The sequence below is a fragment of the Leopardus geoffroyi genome, chromosome B1 (genome assembly GCF_018350155.1).
Source record: "Leopardus geoffroyi isolate Oge1 chromosome B1, O.geoffroyi_Oge1_pat1.0, whole genome shotgun sequence".
Taxonomy (NCBI): Eukaryota; Metazoa; Chordata; class Mammalia; order Carnivora; family Felidae; genus Leopardus; species Leopardus geoffroyi.
Genome location: NC_059327.1, coordinates 194,380,884 through 194,393,844, shown reverse-complemented (window position 1 = coordinate 194,393,844; position 12,961 = coordinate 194,380,884). Strand labels below are relative to the sequence as shown.

Sequence of the window (12,961 nt, the reverse complement as noted above, 5' to 3'; positions counted from 1 at the left end):
TTACTATACCATAACCATTCATTAAGTCTGGCAAGGGCACACATTGTCCTGTTTACCTGCATAAGCTTTGACATATCCCTCCCCAGTGCAAACCCAAATTGTCAAAACTGTTGAATGATCTGAACCCAAATGATACTTTATTCATGCAGCATGTATTTATGGAGGACTTATTATCTCTCGGGAACTGAGCGAGGCCTGCTTTAAGATATACTATAAATATTTTTTAAATCATCATTTTCAGCTGGCCACACTTTAAGTTGGCTATAATTTGAAATCACAAATGCTCAGGGTGTGTGTGTGTGTGTGTGTGTGTGTGTGTGCGTGCGCACGGGCGCGTGGGTGTTTCATGGCAGGTGGGGAAGGGTGGTGGCACTAGTAAAATCAGTCACACTGTATGTCACAAGACTTATATCCCCCTGCATGGACACACTCTGCAAAGTAAATATCCCTCCTGGAGTTTATGATTCACATTCAGGATGCAGGTTAAAATAAGCCCAATGCGAATGACATCATTTTAGGTATGTTCTCCCTTTTATGAAAACATCACATACACTAATTTTACATTTTCAAGCAGACAAATTAGGGAAGAATTGCGTGGAAATAATTGTGTTAGCAAACGTGACGTCTAAGCCTAATTTCACCAGGAGTAACCATTCTATAAGTTGAGACAGAAACTTCCTTATGTGCTTTTATGCATCCAGTGAAGCGATGCCATTTGGTCTCAAGGCACCGCTTGAAAAGGCAAAGCAGCTTCAAGCGCCACAGCGAGAAGAGCTATGGATAAAAGAGAGAAACAGAATTGCTCAGATACCTGAAACCTTTGCCTCTCGCTTGCCTCAGTCTGGAGTTTGCGGAAGAAATTCACCCACTCCCACTCCTGCCTAACGAGCGTATATATTAAGCTCTTTGAAATGTGAGTATTATGGGAAGGATCGCAGTTGCTTTAAATTATAGACGTTGGCAAGTGGCGGGGAGGAGCAGGAGGTTGTTTAAACTGAGAAAGACAGTTGCAAAACTTCATGCAACAGCATGAGCTCCAAGCTTCAAACACATTCTCGTGCTCAGAAGAGCACTTTATTTTTCACCGAGTTACTTTTTGTATTGTTTCAAAGCGGCTTCGAATAATATACACATATTCCTGCTTTCAATTTTTTAATGGTTTCTAAATTCATGGGACAACCAAAACAAGAAAGCCTCATGTCTTGGGGGAAATGTTGATAGCGGCAACGCCTAGAAAAGGTAAGCTCCTATTTTCATTGCACTTTTTCCCTTTTCCCCTCCTGTTTGGCCTTCGTCAAAAATATATACTGGAAGAACTTAAGACAGCTACTTGTAAAGAAGTGGGGAACTTGTAGAAAGTACGTCAACAAATGATAAATCAGAGGTTGGAAAACCTCAGCGATCATGCCTTCTCCTGCCTTCTATTCCGCTTGACCCAAACCTCTGTGAAATAGCTTTGACTATTTGAAAAAATGTCATTTCTCTCAGAAAATGTGCGCAGGTCCTCCGAATTTCCAGCCTGATGCACCCCACATTCACTAGTGGGGTGATGGGCTCATTTATTGCCCGGGTCAGAGGATCTGTGTTTTTTTGTCCGGTTGTATATAAGTCAACTTCCGGAACTGTGATCTTTCTATTAACTCAGAAACCATTCCCAGGGAAGATTTTAATATCTTTCCAAAAATTCTCTTAAGTGTGGTTACTATGACTTCTTATAAACTTGTTTTGCAGAATATGGTTTTAAAAGTTAAATAAATCACTTGGCTTTTCCTTTGTAACGACGCGAGAGGATGTTACAGCTATTATGTCCTGGGAGAAAAAAAGTCCAATTCCAAGTTTGTGCATTCCGGTTGTCGTTGACTGACAATGCTAGTGTCTGGGTAGGGTGGCTGTGCCTTTTTGACTGTGCCTCAGATACAGGTAGGGAGCAGAGAGACTCAGATATTCCTCGGTTTTCTATTGCATTGGTCCTACGGGAAGTATGCTGTGGTTTGAGGTAGAAAGGTGCAAAAATATGTGGTGTGTTATTCCTATTTCCCTGGGAAAGTCTCTGTTATCAGATGTCCCATCTTTCTGAGGCAGAATTCCAGGTGCAAAGAACTAGCTATCCACAGAGATCTAAGTCCAAATTCTTCCAGCAGGCTGCGATTTGAACAGAGCTGTGTGTTCGTTCCTCCACACATACATATGTACTCACAGGCGGAGGTTACAGAGCCCCGTGGGTTGGACCGAGCTGGAGGGGTCTGGGGCCTCTAGGCAAGCTCGGTCTACGCAACCCACTGGTACAGAAGCAGGACGGACATCCCCTCGGGCCTGGGTGAGAAGGCGAGGCTCTGCCCCGGGAAGCGTGCTTGGGTTGGGAAGGGTTCTACCTGCTTTGCTGGACCAGCTGCTGCCCTGTTTCTGGGATATTTTTTTTTTACTTCTGTGTCAAATTCTGATTATGTAAAGTGGATTATGGTGGCCTCCCCTACCTTTTGTGGTCTCAGTGAAAAGAAAGAGGTTAAGATCAAAAGAAAGACGTTGTGAGCAGAGAGACGGCAGCTAGATCATTGCAAGGTGGTCAAGGGAAACTGCCAGCTCCTTTCTCCATCCCCAGCTGTTAGTGGAGGGAGGGATCCGTGCCTGCCACCCTGCTGTCCTTCTCCCCGTGTCTTCCCGGCTCTCTCTTCCTCCTTCCATTTCTGTCCACACCGGCCATGCAATCTCAAGAGAGGGAGCAGCGGGTTGGACAAACAAGATTATTACCATCTCCTCCTCTCCACCAGTCCCAGGCCAGTTGGGGAAGCCCCCACCCTATTTGGAGGGGGGGGGTCTCCAGGACCCCACCCCATGACCTCATCACAGGCAGCCGGGGAGCTGGGATGGCCAGCAGTTGCATGGCGCCTGAGTGCACCCTGGGGAAGGGTGCGGCCCAGAAATGCGCAGTGTGGCATGACGTGGCTGCTGGGGAGTGGGGCGCGGACTTCCTATCATGGGCTCTCGTGGAGGCTGGCGGCATTTCTGGAAGCCAGGCCCGCCAGGCCCCACCTCTGGGCCTGAGAAGGCCCAAAGAAGACAAAAACAAAAAGGCAATTAGCGTTGCTAATGAAGCCCCAGGCCAGCTGACTCATCTGAGGCACAGCCACTGGGGGGCTTTGTAATGAAACCTGGACAACACCCTGGAAAGGACAGGTCAGGGTTGTCCCCAGAAGGACACTGATGAGAGGCCGAGGTGACCTAATCGTGCTCCTCACCTCGGAGACGCTGGGGAGAGGCAACATCTGCGAGGCACAGAGGGAGGACGCTGTTAACTAGTGAACTGCCAAGCAGCTCAGGAACCATGCTGTCCGAACCTGGGAAGGTTCGGAGCCAGACTCAGCCCAGGTTGGCAGCTACAATCACACCCCCAAGTCTGAAGAGCCCCAGGCTGAGGAATCAACCCCCCAGAGCAGCTGGGAAGATCATGATTCACTAAGCTCTGAGTGTCCACTCTGTGCCAGAAACTTTACCAAGGCTCTTTGAACATGGCCCTAGACAGACAGACCACACTTGGAGAACACAGAAGGGCTTTGCACATCAACCTGCTGACATCAAAGAAAGCTCCTCATAGAGTTGCATTTGAACTAGACCTTGGAGGAGGAGTAAAAGTTCAGGAGACAAGGGGGGCAAGCATGCAGGCAGAGGTCAGTGAGCAAAGCTGCAGAAGTGGAAAGTTCATGGCTCCTCCCGTGAACCAAGTAGCTTGGGAAGGCGAGGCTCTGTTTCCCAAAGTTCATCCCAAGGAACGACACGTTGATGGGCTGTTCATAAGAGGATAACCAAAAGCATTTCGTGGTCAGGCAAATCCAAGGATGTGGAAAGCCGTGCACCACAGTGGACCAGAACTCAGGTGCTGGGGTGACAAAGGTCTGATTCAAATCCCAGCCCTAACTCTTAACTGCCGTGAGAACTTGGACCATTCGAGCATCAGTTTCTTCATCTGTTAAGTGAGGATTATAATTACATCCATTCTCAAAGGGGCTAAGGCATTTGGAAGATTAAGTTAAAGAATTCAAAGGGATTCTCCTCATATAGGAGCTCAGTGAACGTTAGCTACTCTTGTTAGCTGTTAAGACCTGGTTTCTTTACTGCAGGACTTCACATACATTTCAGTTTCCTACTGCCCCCTCTGTCTTTCCTTGAGCAGGTCATTAGAATCTAATGTTTTCCATAAGAGACTCTTAAGGACTGAGAATAAACTGAGGGTTGATGGGGGGTGGGAGGGAGGGAGGGGAAAGTGGGTGATGGGCATGGGGGAGGGCACCTGTTGGGATGAGCACTGGGTGTTGTATGGAAACCAATTTGACAATAAATTTCATATTAACAAAAATAAAAAATAAAAAAATCAAGTTAAAAAAAAAGAATCTAATGTTTTCATTAGAACTTAAAACCATGTCCCCCCACCCCCACCCCGCAAGGCGTATTGCACAAAACATGGAATACGGAATGCCTGCTGGAAAATGGCGAGGCTGAGTTGATCCAGTTGGTTGAGGCCACCGGGCCTTCAAGAGCATGCATTCCCCGAGATTACTCTACCGGCCTCTTCACACACTGTCTTCCATGTTTGTGTGAAACAAAAGCCCCACAACTGGGATTCTCCTATCTAAAGAAATCGACTTTTTTTTTTTTAATATGGTCACCTTTTAGAGGGAAGAGAAAAGGGACATCCAAGAAAATTGTTGTCATACCCAAATGTTACACCTAAAAGGTCAGCTTTTGCCTGTGGTTTGAGGGTGTACCTCACAGGGGGCAACGCACAGGACACAAGCTAACCAAAACATGATCCCACCTTCAAGGAGTTACCGATCTCATGGGGACAATAACACGTGGGTTCCAATATCTAAAATGCAAAAGTATGGGGCGCCTGGGTGGCTCAGTCAGTTAAGCAGCTGACTTTGGCTCCGGTCATGATCTCACAGTTTGTGAGTTTGAGTCCCGAGTCAGGCTCTCTGCTGACAGCTCAAAGCCTGGAGCCAGCTTCGGATTCTGTGTGTGTGTCTCTCTCTGCCCCTCTCCCACTCACCTCTGTCGCTCTCTCTCTCTCGAAAATAAATAAACAAAAAATTTTGTAAACACAAAACTAGATTTACAAGAAGGACTATGGGAGCTCAAAGGGAGTGGGAGCTCACAGCAAAGGAGCCTTCAGCTCCCTGGAATAATCAAAGTAATGTGTAACATTCTTTGATGTTTACCATGTACAAGTGACTAGGCCTAGTACTCCACAGTATGACCGGCCCATGTGCCCTTCGTAAGGCTTCACGGTGGGTGTGGGCTTGTGGATCTCACAGATGAGAAAACGGAACCATAGAGAAATTCGGTAGCCTGCCTGAGATGTCCTAGGAAGTAAGGGGCAGAATACACTCTCAAACTCAGCCCCATCGAGGGCTCTGTATCCCTCACCCAGGGAAGACTCCTCAGAGGAGCTACTATGTAATTTGGCCTTGAAGGATGCATAGGGATTGGTGGGAGGGGTATTCCAGGCAGCAAGAATATTAGTAAAAGCATGAAAGAAGAAAGCATAGGGAACAGCAGGAAAGCCACCCTAGCAGAATAAAGTGTATGAATAGAGAGCTGGGGGGGATGAGCTCAAAAAAAGAAAAAAAGAAAAGAAAAGAAAGGGCAAGACTTTGTTGGAACGAGATCATAGAAAGCCTCGAACGCCAAACCACAAAGTTTAGATTTTTTTAATGGAGTAATCATTAGAAGTTTGTAAACAAGAAAGTAACTCCCTGGCAGTTCATTCGGATGATGATTTAAAACGATTAATCAGGGTCCAGAAGGGGCAGAGACTAAATCTCCAGTTAGGAAGCGGATATTTGTCCAGACAAGAGATAAGAGCAGCAGGGGGGTCACACGGCAGTTAAAGGGTGGAGATGCTCCTTGGGCCCAGTCCCCTTAAACTGTTTACACCACGGCCTTGACCATCCTAGTGGACTTTCTGAATAGCAGCCTCAAGGACTTGTTAAATCCGGATTCAAGCCCGTAAAATGTGAGGGAGTGGAGGATGGAAGGGACAGGAGGAGCTGATTGACCTCCGAGGGCCTTCTGATACCTCAAACTCGATGGAGGTAGCCTGCCAAGCACTTTTATGAAAACCACTAACTGTATAGTTCCCTATTCAATCACCTTTCCGGACTGTTCTTTCATATCCAGCAGGCACATTTCCAAGAGAACTTGAGGGTGTGCAAAAGTTTGGCGAGTTCACAGCCGTGGCAATTACATAGTAGTGGTGTTGGCACGCAGTGATTGGGGGAGGGTGTATTTCAACGTATCCCTTTGGGAGGAACATTTATCCATCATCCTGGCCGTGTGCCTTCTGCAACATTCAGCTGTTTACCTCCGGTGACCGCGAAGTCCTGCATTTCATACGACGTCAGGACCTTGCGGGGCTCCAAATGGTAGTTACTCCTATAGGTGTCATGTGACCTCCTCCAGCTCCCAAAGAGGTGGTCAGCTTCCAGACAGTAGGAATTAATTCATCTTTGACTATCTGTTGCCTTACGGCCATGGCAGGTCTGACTCAGTTTACAAATGCATGTCTCCAAGAAGTGTCACATTTCCTTATTTTCTGATTTTCTTATTTTTAACTTATTATTTCAACTTATTATTTCAACTTATTTTCAACTTATTTTCTTATTTTCAACTTGAACCTGATCCTGAGTCCATGCCAGCAGGAACTTCAGTTTCTGAAGTTATCTGGCTCCTGTCCCCACAACCTCCAATACCAGGGTGGGCTTCCTTCACAGCAGTCATGCCCACTCTTATAAACTGCCTGTCTCTTAGATGTCTGTGGATTCTGCTTTCCAAATGGAGATCACCATCCAGTCCAGGGACCTGGTGTCTGAGCAATCCTGGGCCACCCAGAGCGAGCGTTTCTGCTTCTCACAGATGTACCCATCCCCGGGCTCCCAGTCTCCAGGTCAGGGTGAGGATCCCGTCTCAAAGGTGCCCCAACTCCCCCTCTCCCAGCATATTCTCTTGGATTTGGACTTTCAGAAAATAAAGGAGCAGGCATTGTTGTCAAGAAATTTCCACCTCCTGCTCTGCACAATCTTGAAACAAGGACACACAAAGGACCAGACCACGTTCTTGGAGTAAGCTGGGGGTGGAGAACACAAATAAAGTTATTTTGTCACTCACCCTATAGGTGTTTAACAATCATCAGTGAAATGCACGCCCCAGTAACCAACGAAGTGGTTCCTTCAAAGTTTGTCACCAGAGGAGGTATTATTATGATCCGCTTAAGAGAGCCTTTTTGTGAAGCACCTACCATGCACCAATGCTTTACATATACTGTGTCCATATCCCCATTTTTCAGATGAGGAGAAGTGAGCAGCTTACCTAAGATCCCACAAGCACACGGAGGTAGAGCAGGTATTTAAACTCAATTTGTGCCCATCTCCAAAACCCATACCCTGTCCACTCAGCCACATGGACTCCTGGAAAGGATTCCTATTTTCTGTCTGGCAGTCTAGAGGCCTGCTCTGGACAGGTGCTTTTTCTCACTAAAATTTGTTTTAAATGAAGATTATTTTTTCACCATGAACATAGTATGACTCCGCTCACTATAGTAATAATCCCATAGAACGATTTACTGCCCCAGCTCGTCATACACCTGTAGGCAGCGTGGAGTCAGACGTACTCCTGTCGGAAAGACGAGACCAGGGTAAGGTGGCTCGTCCAAGACCACAGAGGCAGAAGAGGGGTTAAACCCATGCTCGTCCGTCTCTACCTCCAAGTCAAGGAGAGGGAATTAGTCCTAATTAATGAAAGGCTAATTATAAAATAGCATTAAATATTTGCAGTTTAACAGACTTTTCATCTGCCAATAGCCATAGTTTATGCAGCCTCAGAACACATCCTACAGATGTAACCTAATGATATTTGAGAGCCATCAGTAAGACACCAGTTGGTGGCCTTGCCAATTGCTAACATCCTCAAAGCAGCTCATCCTCTGAGGTGGTAAATAATTTTTTTCAGTTCTTTTTTTTGCACCATTAATTTTTTTTTTTAGTAAAGACTCTTGATGAAGTGATTTTTATCCCATTTCACTCTAAAATCTAATTGGACATCACTGGAATCTTTGTCAAGGGATCCCTTGAACTTACTACCATCCTTTTATGTCAGGTGAATTTCTATCAATTTCTCGGATCATTAGCATCTCCTCTTTTCCTTCACAACAGAGACCATATCCGTCGGGATGGTCTTGGAGAGCCTTTGAAAATTTGTCTTTGGACCACCCTCCTTGTGCACATTCATCCCACCTGCCCCCCATATACCCAGGTTTACCAAATACTACAGACTGGTGGCTTAAACAGCAGGAATTTTTGTCTCACAGAGGCTGGAAGTCTGAGATCAAGGTATCAGTAGGTTTGGTTTTTTTCTGAGACCCCTCTGCTTGACTTGCAGAGGGCTGCTTTCTCCCTGTGTCCTCACCTGGTCTTTGTGCGGCCCTGGTATCTCTTTGTGTGCCTAAATTTGCTCCTCTTAGGAGGATACCAGTCGAATTAGATTAGGACCCCCTTCCCGGGCCTCCTTTTACCCTTATCACAGCCTTCATGGCCTTACCTCCAAACACAGTCACATTCTGATGTACTTCAACATGGAATTTCGGGGAGCCTCCGGTGAACCCAGAACAACCCAATGCCTGCACAGTGAAGTCCACAGTTTATCGGGCACCCCTTTTCTCTATGTGTCATATAGGTCTAAAGAATCTAGTCCAGGGGCACCTGGGTGGCTCAGTCGGTTAAGCATCTGACTTCGGCTCAGGTCATGGTCTAGCAGTCTGTGAGTTCGAGTCCCATGTAGGGCTCTGTGCTGACAGCTCAGAGCCTGGAGCCTGCTTCAGATTCTGTGTCTCCCTCGCTTTCTGCCCCTCCCCTACTCACACTCTGTCTGTGTCTCTCTCACAAATAAATAAACAAACGAAGAATCTAGTCCATTCCCTTGCCTTTGTGTGAATTACGCTGAATCCTATAAAATTGCTGACCTTCAACCCTTGCATACCTACCAACGTGGCACTTTTATATGATTCCAATATAATCTGGAAACTTAACAAAAACTTTCATTTCTTGATGATGGTTTTATGTGCCAGGCCCTTAAAATATCACACCAACTGTTGCTCGTGCCCCTGTTTGTCCCTGAGGCTGAGACAGAATGATATTCAGACTTTGAGAATGTATCCACAATACAGATCTCACCTCCAGCTTCAATGCCACCGGTAACAAAAAGCTCACACTTAATAAGGTCGCCCCTTCCAGCAAAACACCATTGGTCAGCAGGAAGTTCTTCTTTATTCTGCCTCAAATCTGGCCCTTATTAACGTCTCTCCATTAGTCCTTGTTCTGCCTTTTAGCAGTAGCAGGGAAATGTCCAGCTCTTTCTCTAGCATTTTAAATACTCGGAGGTGTCCCTCTGTGCCTTCCCACCCTCTCCCGGGTCTCCCTGCACTTACAGGGAGGGCTTTCCCCCTGGACACCATGGGGTTCACAGAGGATACCCGTGACCCTCTTGAAACAGACCTCCAGACCTGAACACCAGATTCCAGATAAGTTTCACATCTTGGGCTGACTCCATGTCAACTTCCTGGGATGGAAGGTGACTACTTGCAGTCCTGCACTGAGAAAGGATCTGAACTCACTCTAGGGTTAGCAGGAAAGACTGTAGAATGAAATCAATGAATTCTAAGGGAGAATCAGGGGCTTTCTAGAGTTGGTCCAACTACTACTCTGCATATTGCCTGACGGCCCCAATTGCAGGGAGACGAATTTACGCTCTCTGATTTAAACACTCTGTTTTCCTCAATGCTAAATTTTGCACCAGCTTTGCTAGTGAACCCATCTCATAAAAAGACCATCTAAAACGCTCAGATTCGTTTTTACACTTACTTGTCGCAAGGGCTATTTTGACCCGTGTTATGGTCTTGCTTCTCTTCACGGTTAACTAGAAAAAAAAAAAATGAAGAATCAGGAACTATGATCTCTGTGTGCCATTTTTAGCCCTAACCCTTCCTGGTTGCGCAAGTTATTTGAACTCTGAGCCTCTGTTTGTTCATCGTGGAAGATGGGAATAATATATTCCCATCCCACTGGACTCACTGGAAATATTCTAGTGAGATGTTAGAAAAGGTACGCACGCTGGAAGGCAATGCAAATTTTTGTTACTGTTAGGCGCCTGGTATTTCTGGCCAGCCAGTCAATCTTTCCCTCATCCTTCTTATCTTCTGGAACTTCTTCTCACCGGACAAACTGACAACTAATAGGGAATTAAAACAAAAGTGCAAGCAAGAGAAACTAATGCACACCCCCAACTCAGTAAATAGACTTGTATGTGAATGAAAGGAGTCAAGGGAAAGGACTTCAGCCGAGACGAAAGCGTTGCCATGATGCTGTCAAAACAGAGTGACAAATAAAATCCAGATTGGCTCTCTTGGGCTTGATGTGACCGGTCGAGGCCTCGGGTGTGTGGCTTGTGATGGTTTGTGCTCACCATTGGCTCACCTGGTTCGACATTGTGGTTCTAACACTTTTGCCTCCGAAAGAAATTACACCCACTTCTCAGTGTTCTCAGCAATACCTAGCAGAGCTCGACTCAATACATTAAGCCAAGGGCTACAGCTACCTATTGGACCTCACGGAAAGTGTGCATGAGTGAATACGCATGTGGCAGAGACCCTGGCGGCCTAGGACATCATGCTCCCCCTGAAGTGGGCAGACACCCCCCACTCTAGTGGGCTGTGTCCATGGGACAATGTGGCCTCACAGTGTCAGATCTTCAGATTTTTCAAGAAAATCCATACATTTGGATTTATATGTGAGATGTTCCTTTTTGAGAAACACTTGCCGGGGGTGCCTGGGTGGCTTGGTCGGTTAAGCATCAGACTTCAGCTCAGATCGTGATCTCACAGTTCGTGAGTTCGAGCCCTGCGTTCGGCTCTGAGCTGACAGCTCAGAGCCTGGAGCCTGCCTCGGATTCTGTGTCTGCCTCTCTCTCTGCCCTCCCCTGATCACACTCTCTCTCTCACTCTCTTTCTCTCAAAAATAAACATTTAAAAAACAAACAAACCCACACTTGCTAGGTTTTTGACCCTTAGAAATGGCAATTTCATATGGTGCAATTCACTATAATCTAGAGACAGAAACAAAGTTCCCATTTTCTTGTTGTGTGGGAAATCTCAAGAGCCTTCGCTCTTCCAAGAAATTTCCTAAATAAACATGTACACAGACATGCGCAACACTCATGGCAATACTTAAACGAGGGCACTTCCTGCCCAGAAGGTGCTCGTGTGGTAGGGCTTTCTGGAATCCTTTCCGCATCCTTAATAAGGCTGATACTGCTTACCATTTCTTACAAATGAGACCAAAGCCTCCCCATCGGTTAGCGGTGACACATCCGTACGTGAGCATATAATCCCCTGGCCAACAAAGCTTGGACCCTTGTGTCTTTTGGATCAGAGGAGGAAGTGTAAAACACAGGTCACCCCAGAAGTGGGCAGGTTGAGGTGAATGCTAATTCTCCTGGACTCTTGTGGTAACCGCCAATCTCCTACCCCTTGTATTCGTGCACTTGGGCCACTGTAACAGAATGATGCCACAGGCTGGGGACTTGGACAACAGAAATCTCTCTTCTCATAGTTCTGGAGGCTGGAAGTCCAAGAGCCAGGTCCCAGCAGGGCTGGTTTCTAGCAAAAACCCTCTTTTGCCTCACAGACACCAGCTTTCTTGCTGCGTCCTCACATGACAGAGAGAGAGAGATCTGTGTCTCCCCCTCTTATAAGGACACCAGTCCTATTGGATTAGGCGCCCACCTCCATAACCTTCTTTACCTTAATTACCTCCCTAAAGGTCTTGTCTCCAGGTACAGTCACATTGAAGGTTAGGGCTTCAACATACGAATGGCGGCAGACATCATTAAGGCCCTAACACCCCAAACCCTTTCCATGGACACTGCACCTTTTCTGCCATTTTGTTCATTGCCAGCCCGCACCCTCTGACCCCCACCTGCCTGCCTGCCTCACCCGGCCAGCTCCCTTTCCATCGCACACTTCTTTCAGACCACACTGTCTCTCTTTTCTCCCTTTCCCAACCTCCTTCCCCTTCCCTGTTCTCTGCCTATCTCTCCCTTCTTCTGCTTTTCTTGCCATCTTTCGCTGCCTTCTTGCCTTCTCTTTCTGCTTTTCTTGCCTTCTCTTTCACTGCGGCCGTCACCTTCTCCAAAATCCCATTCTCACCCCATTTTCTCCTCGCCCTCTTCTTCACACATCCCCTTCAAGCCTACGTTCCATGTTTGTGTGTGCACCCTCCATAACAGGGTGCCTAGCCCAGTACCTGCTAAACAACAGAAACCCCATAAATGTCAGTGTACCCCCCCCCCCAACACACACACAGGATTTGAGGCACGTTCAAAGAGAAGAGCGAATGAAGCGGTTTACGTGGAAATAGAAAATCAAAGCCATGAGAGGAAGGAGGGACAAAATGTGTGAACCACAAGGACCGATCTGGAGACTGTGATTGAGCGTGAAATTTCACTTCCTGGCAGCCGAACCCAATCTTTCCAGACTTCGAGCGACTCGTGCGTTCTCTGGTGTGCTCAGGGTGCGGACTGCAGAAACGGGGCCACCTCCCTTTCCATTGCCCTGAGCCCGTCGGGCCTTGGAACAACTGTCTTTCCCCACATGTCAGCTCACTTCTCAGGACTGGCTCTCCACAGCTGTGTTGTGTTAAAATCTCACTCACATCTTATTTAAATGTTGTTTTGTGGGGCGCCTGGGTGGCGCAGTCGGTTAAGCGTCCGACTTCAGCCAGGTCACGATCTCGCGGTCCGGGAGTTCGAGCCCCGCGTCAGGCTCTGGGCTGATGGCTCAGAGCCTGGAGCCTGTTTCCGATTCTGTGTCTCCCTCTCTCTCTGCCCCTCCCCCGTTCATGCTCTGTCTCTCTGTGTC

The 12,961-nt window shown here is 47.1% G+C and overlaps 1 protein-coding gene and 1 long non-coding RNA gene across 3 annotated transcripts in view; one reads left to right on the top strand and one right to left on the bottom strand.

Annotated features, from left to right (window-relative positions):
* The first annotated feature begins 738 nt into the window (after positions 1-738).
* Positions 739-12,961, top strand: part of C1QTNF7 (C1q and TNF related 7) — a 107,316-nt gene continuing 95,093 nt past the window's right edge. Inside the window, exon 1 of one of the 2 annotated variants that reach the window (XM_045474514.1) lies at positions 739-913. Coding sequence is in view for 1 of the 2 variants with exons in the window: in XM_045474511.1 (XP_045330467.1) it covers positions 1,212-1,239 (28 nt within the window). In the remaining variant the exon portion in view is untranslated. Of the gene's footprint in view, positions 914-956; positions 1,240-12,961 lie in introns of those variants that run through there. The other variant, XM_045474511.1, reaches the window with a different exon arrangement.
* LOC123596158 lies at positions 5,690-10,914 on the bottom strand. The gene is made up of 2 exons (XR_006711564.1): positions 9,909-10,914; positions 5,690-7,120 (listed from the first exon to the last, which is right to left on the bottom strand). It is a non-coding gene; the product is annotated as an uncharacterized LOC123596158 (long non-coding RNA).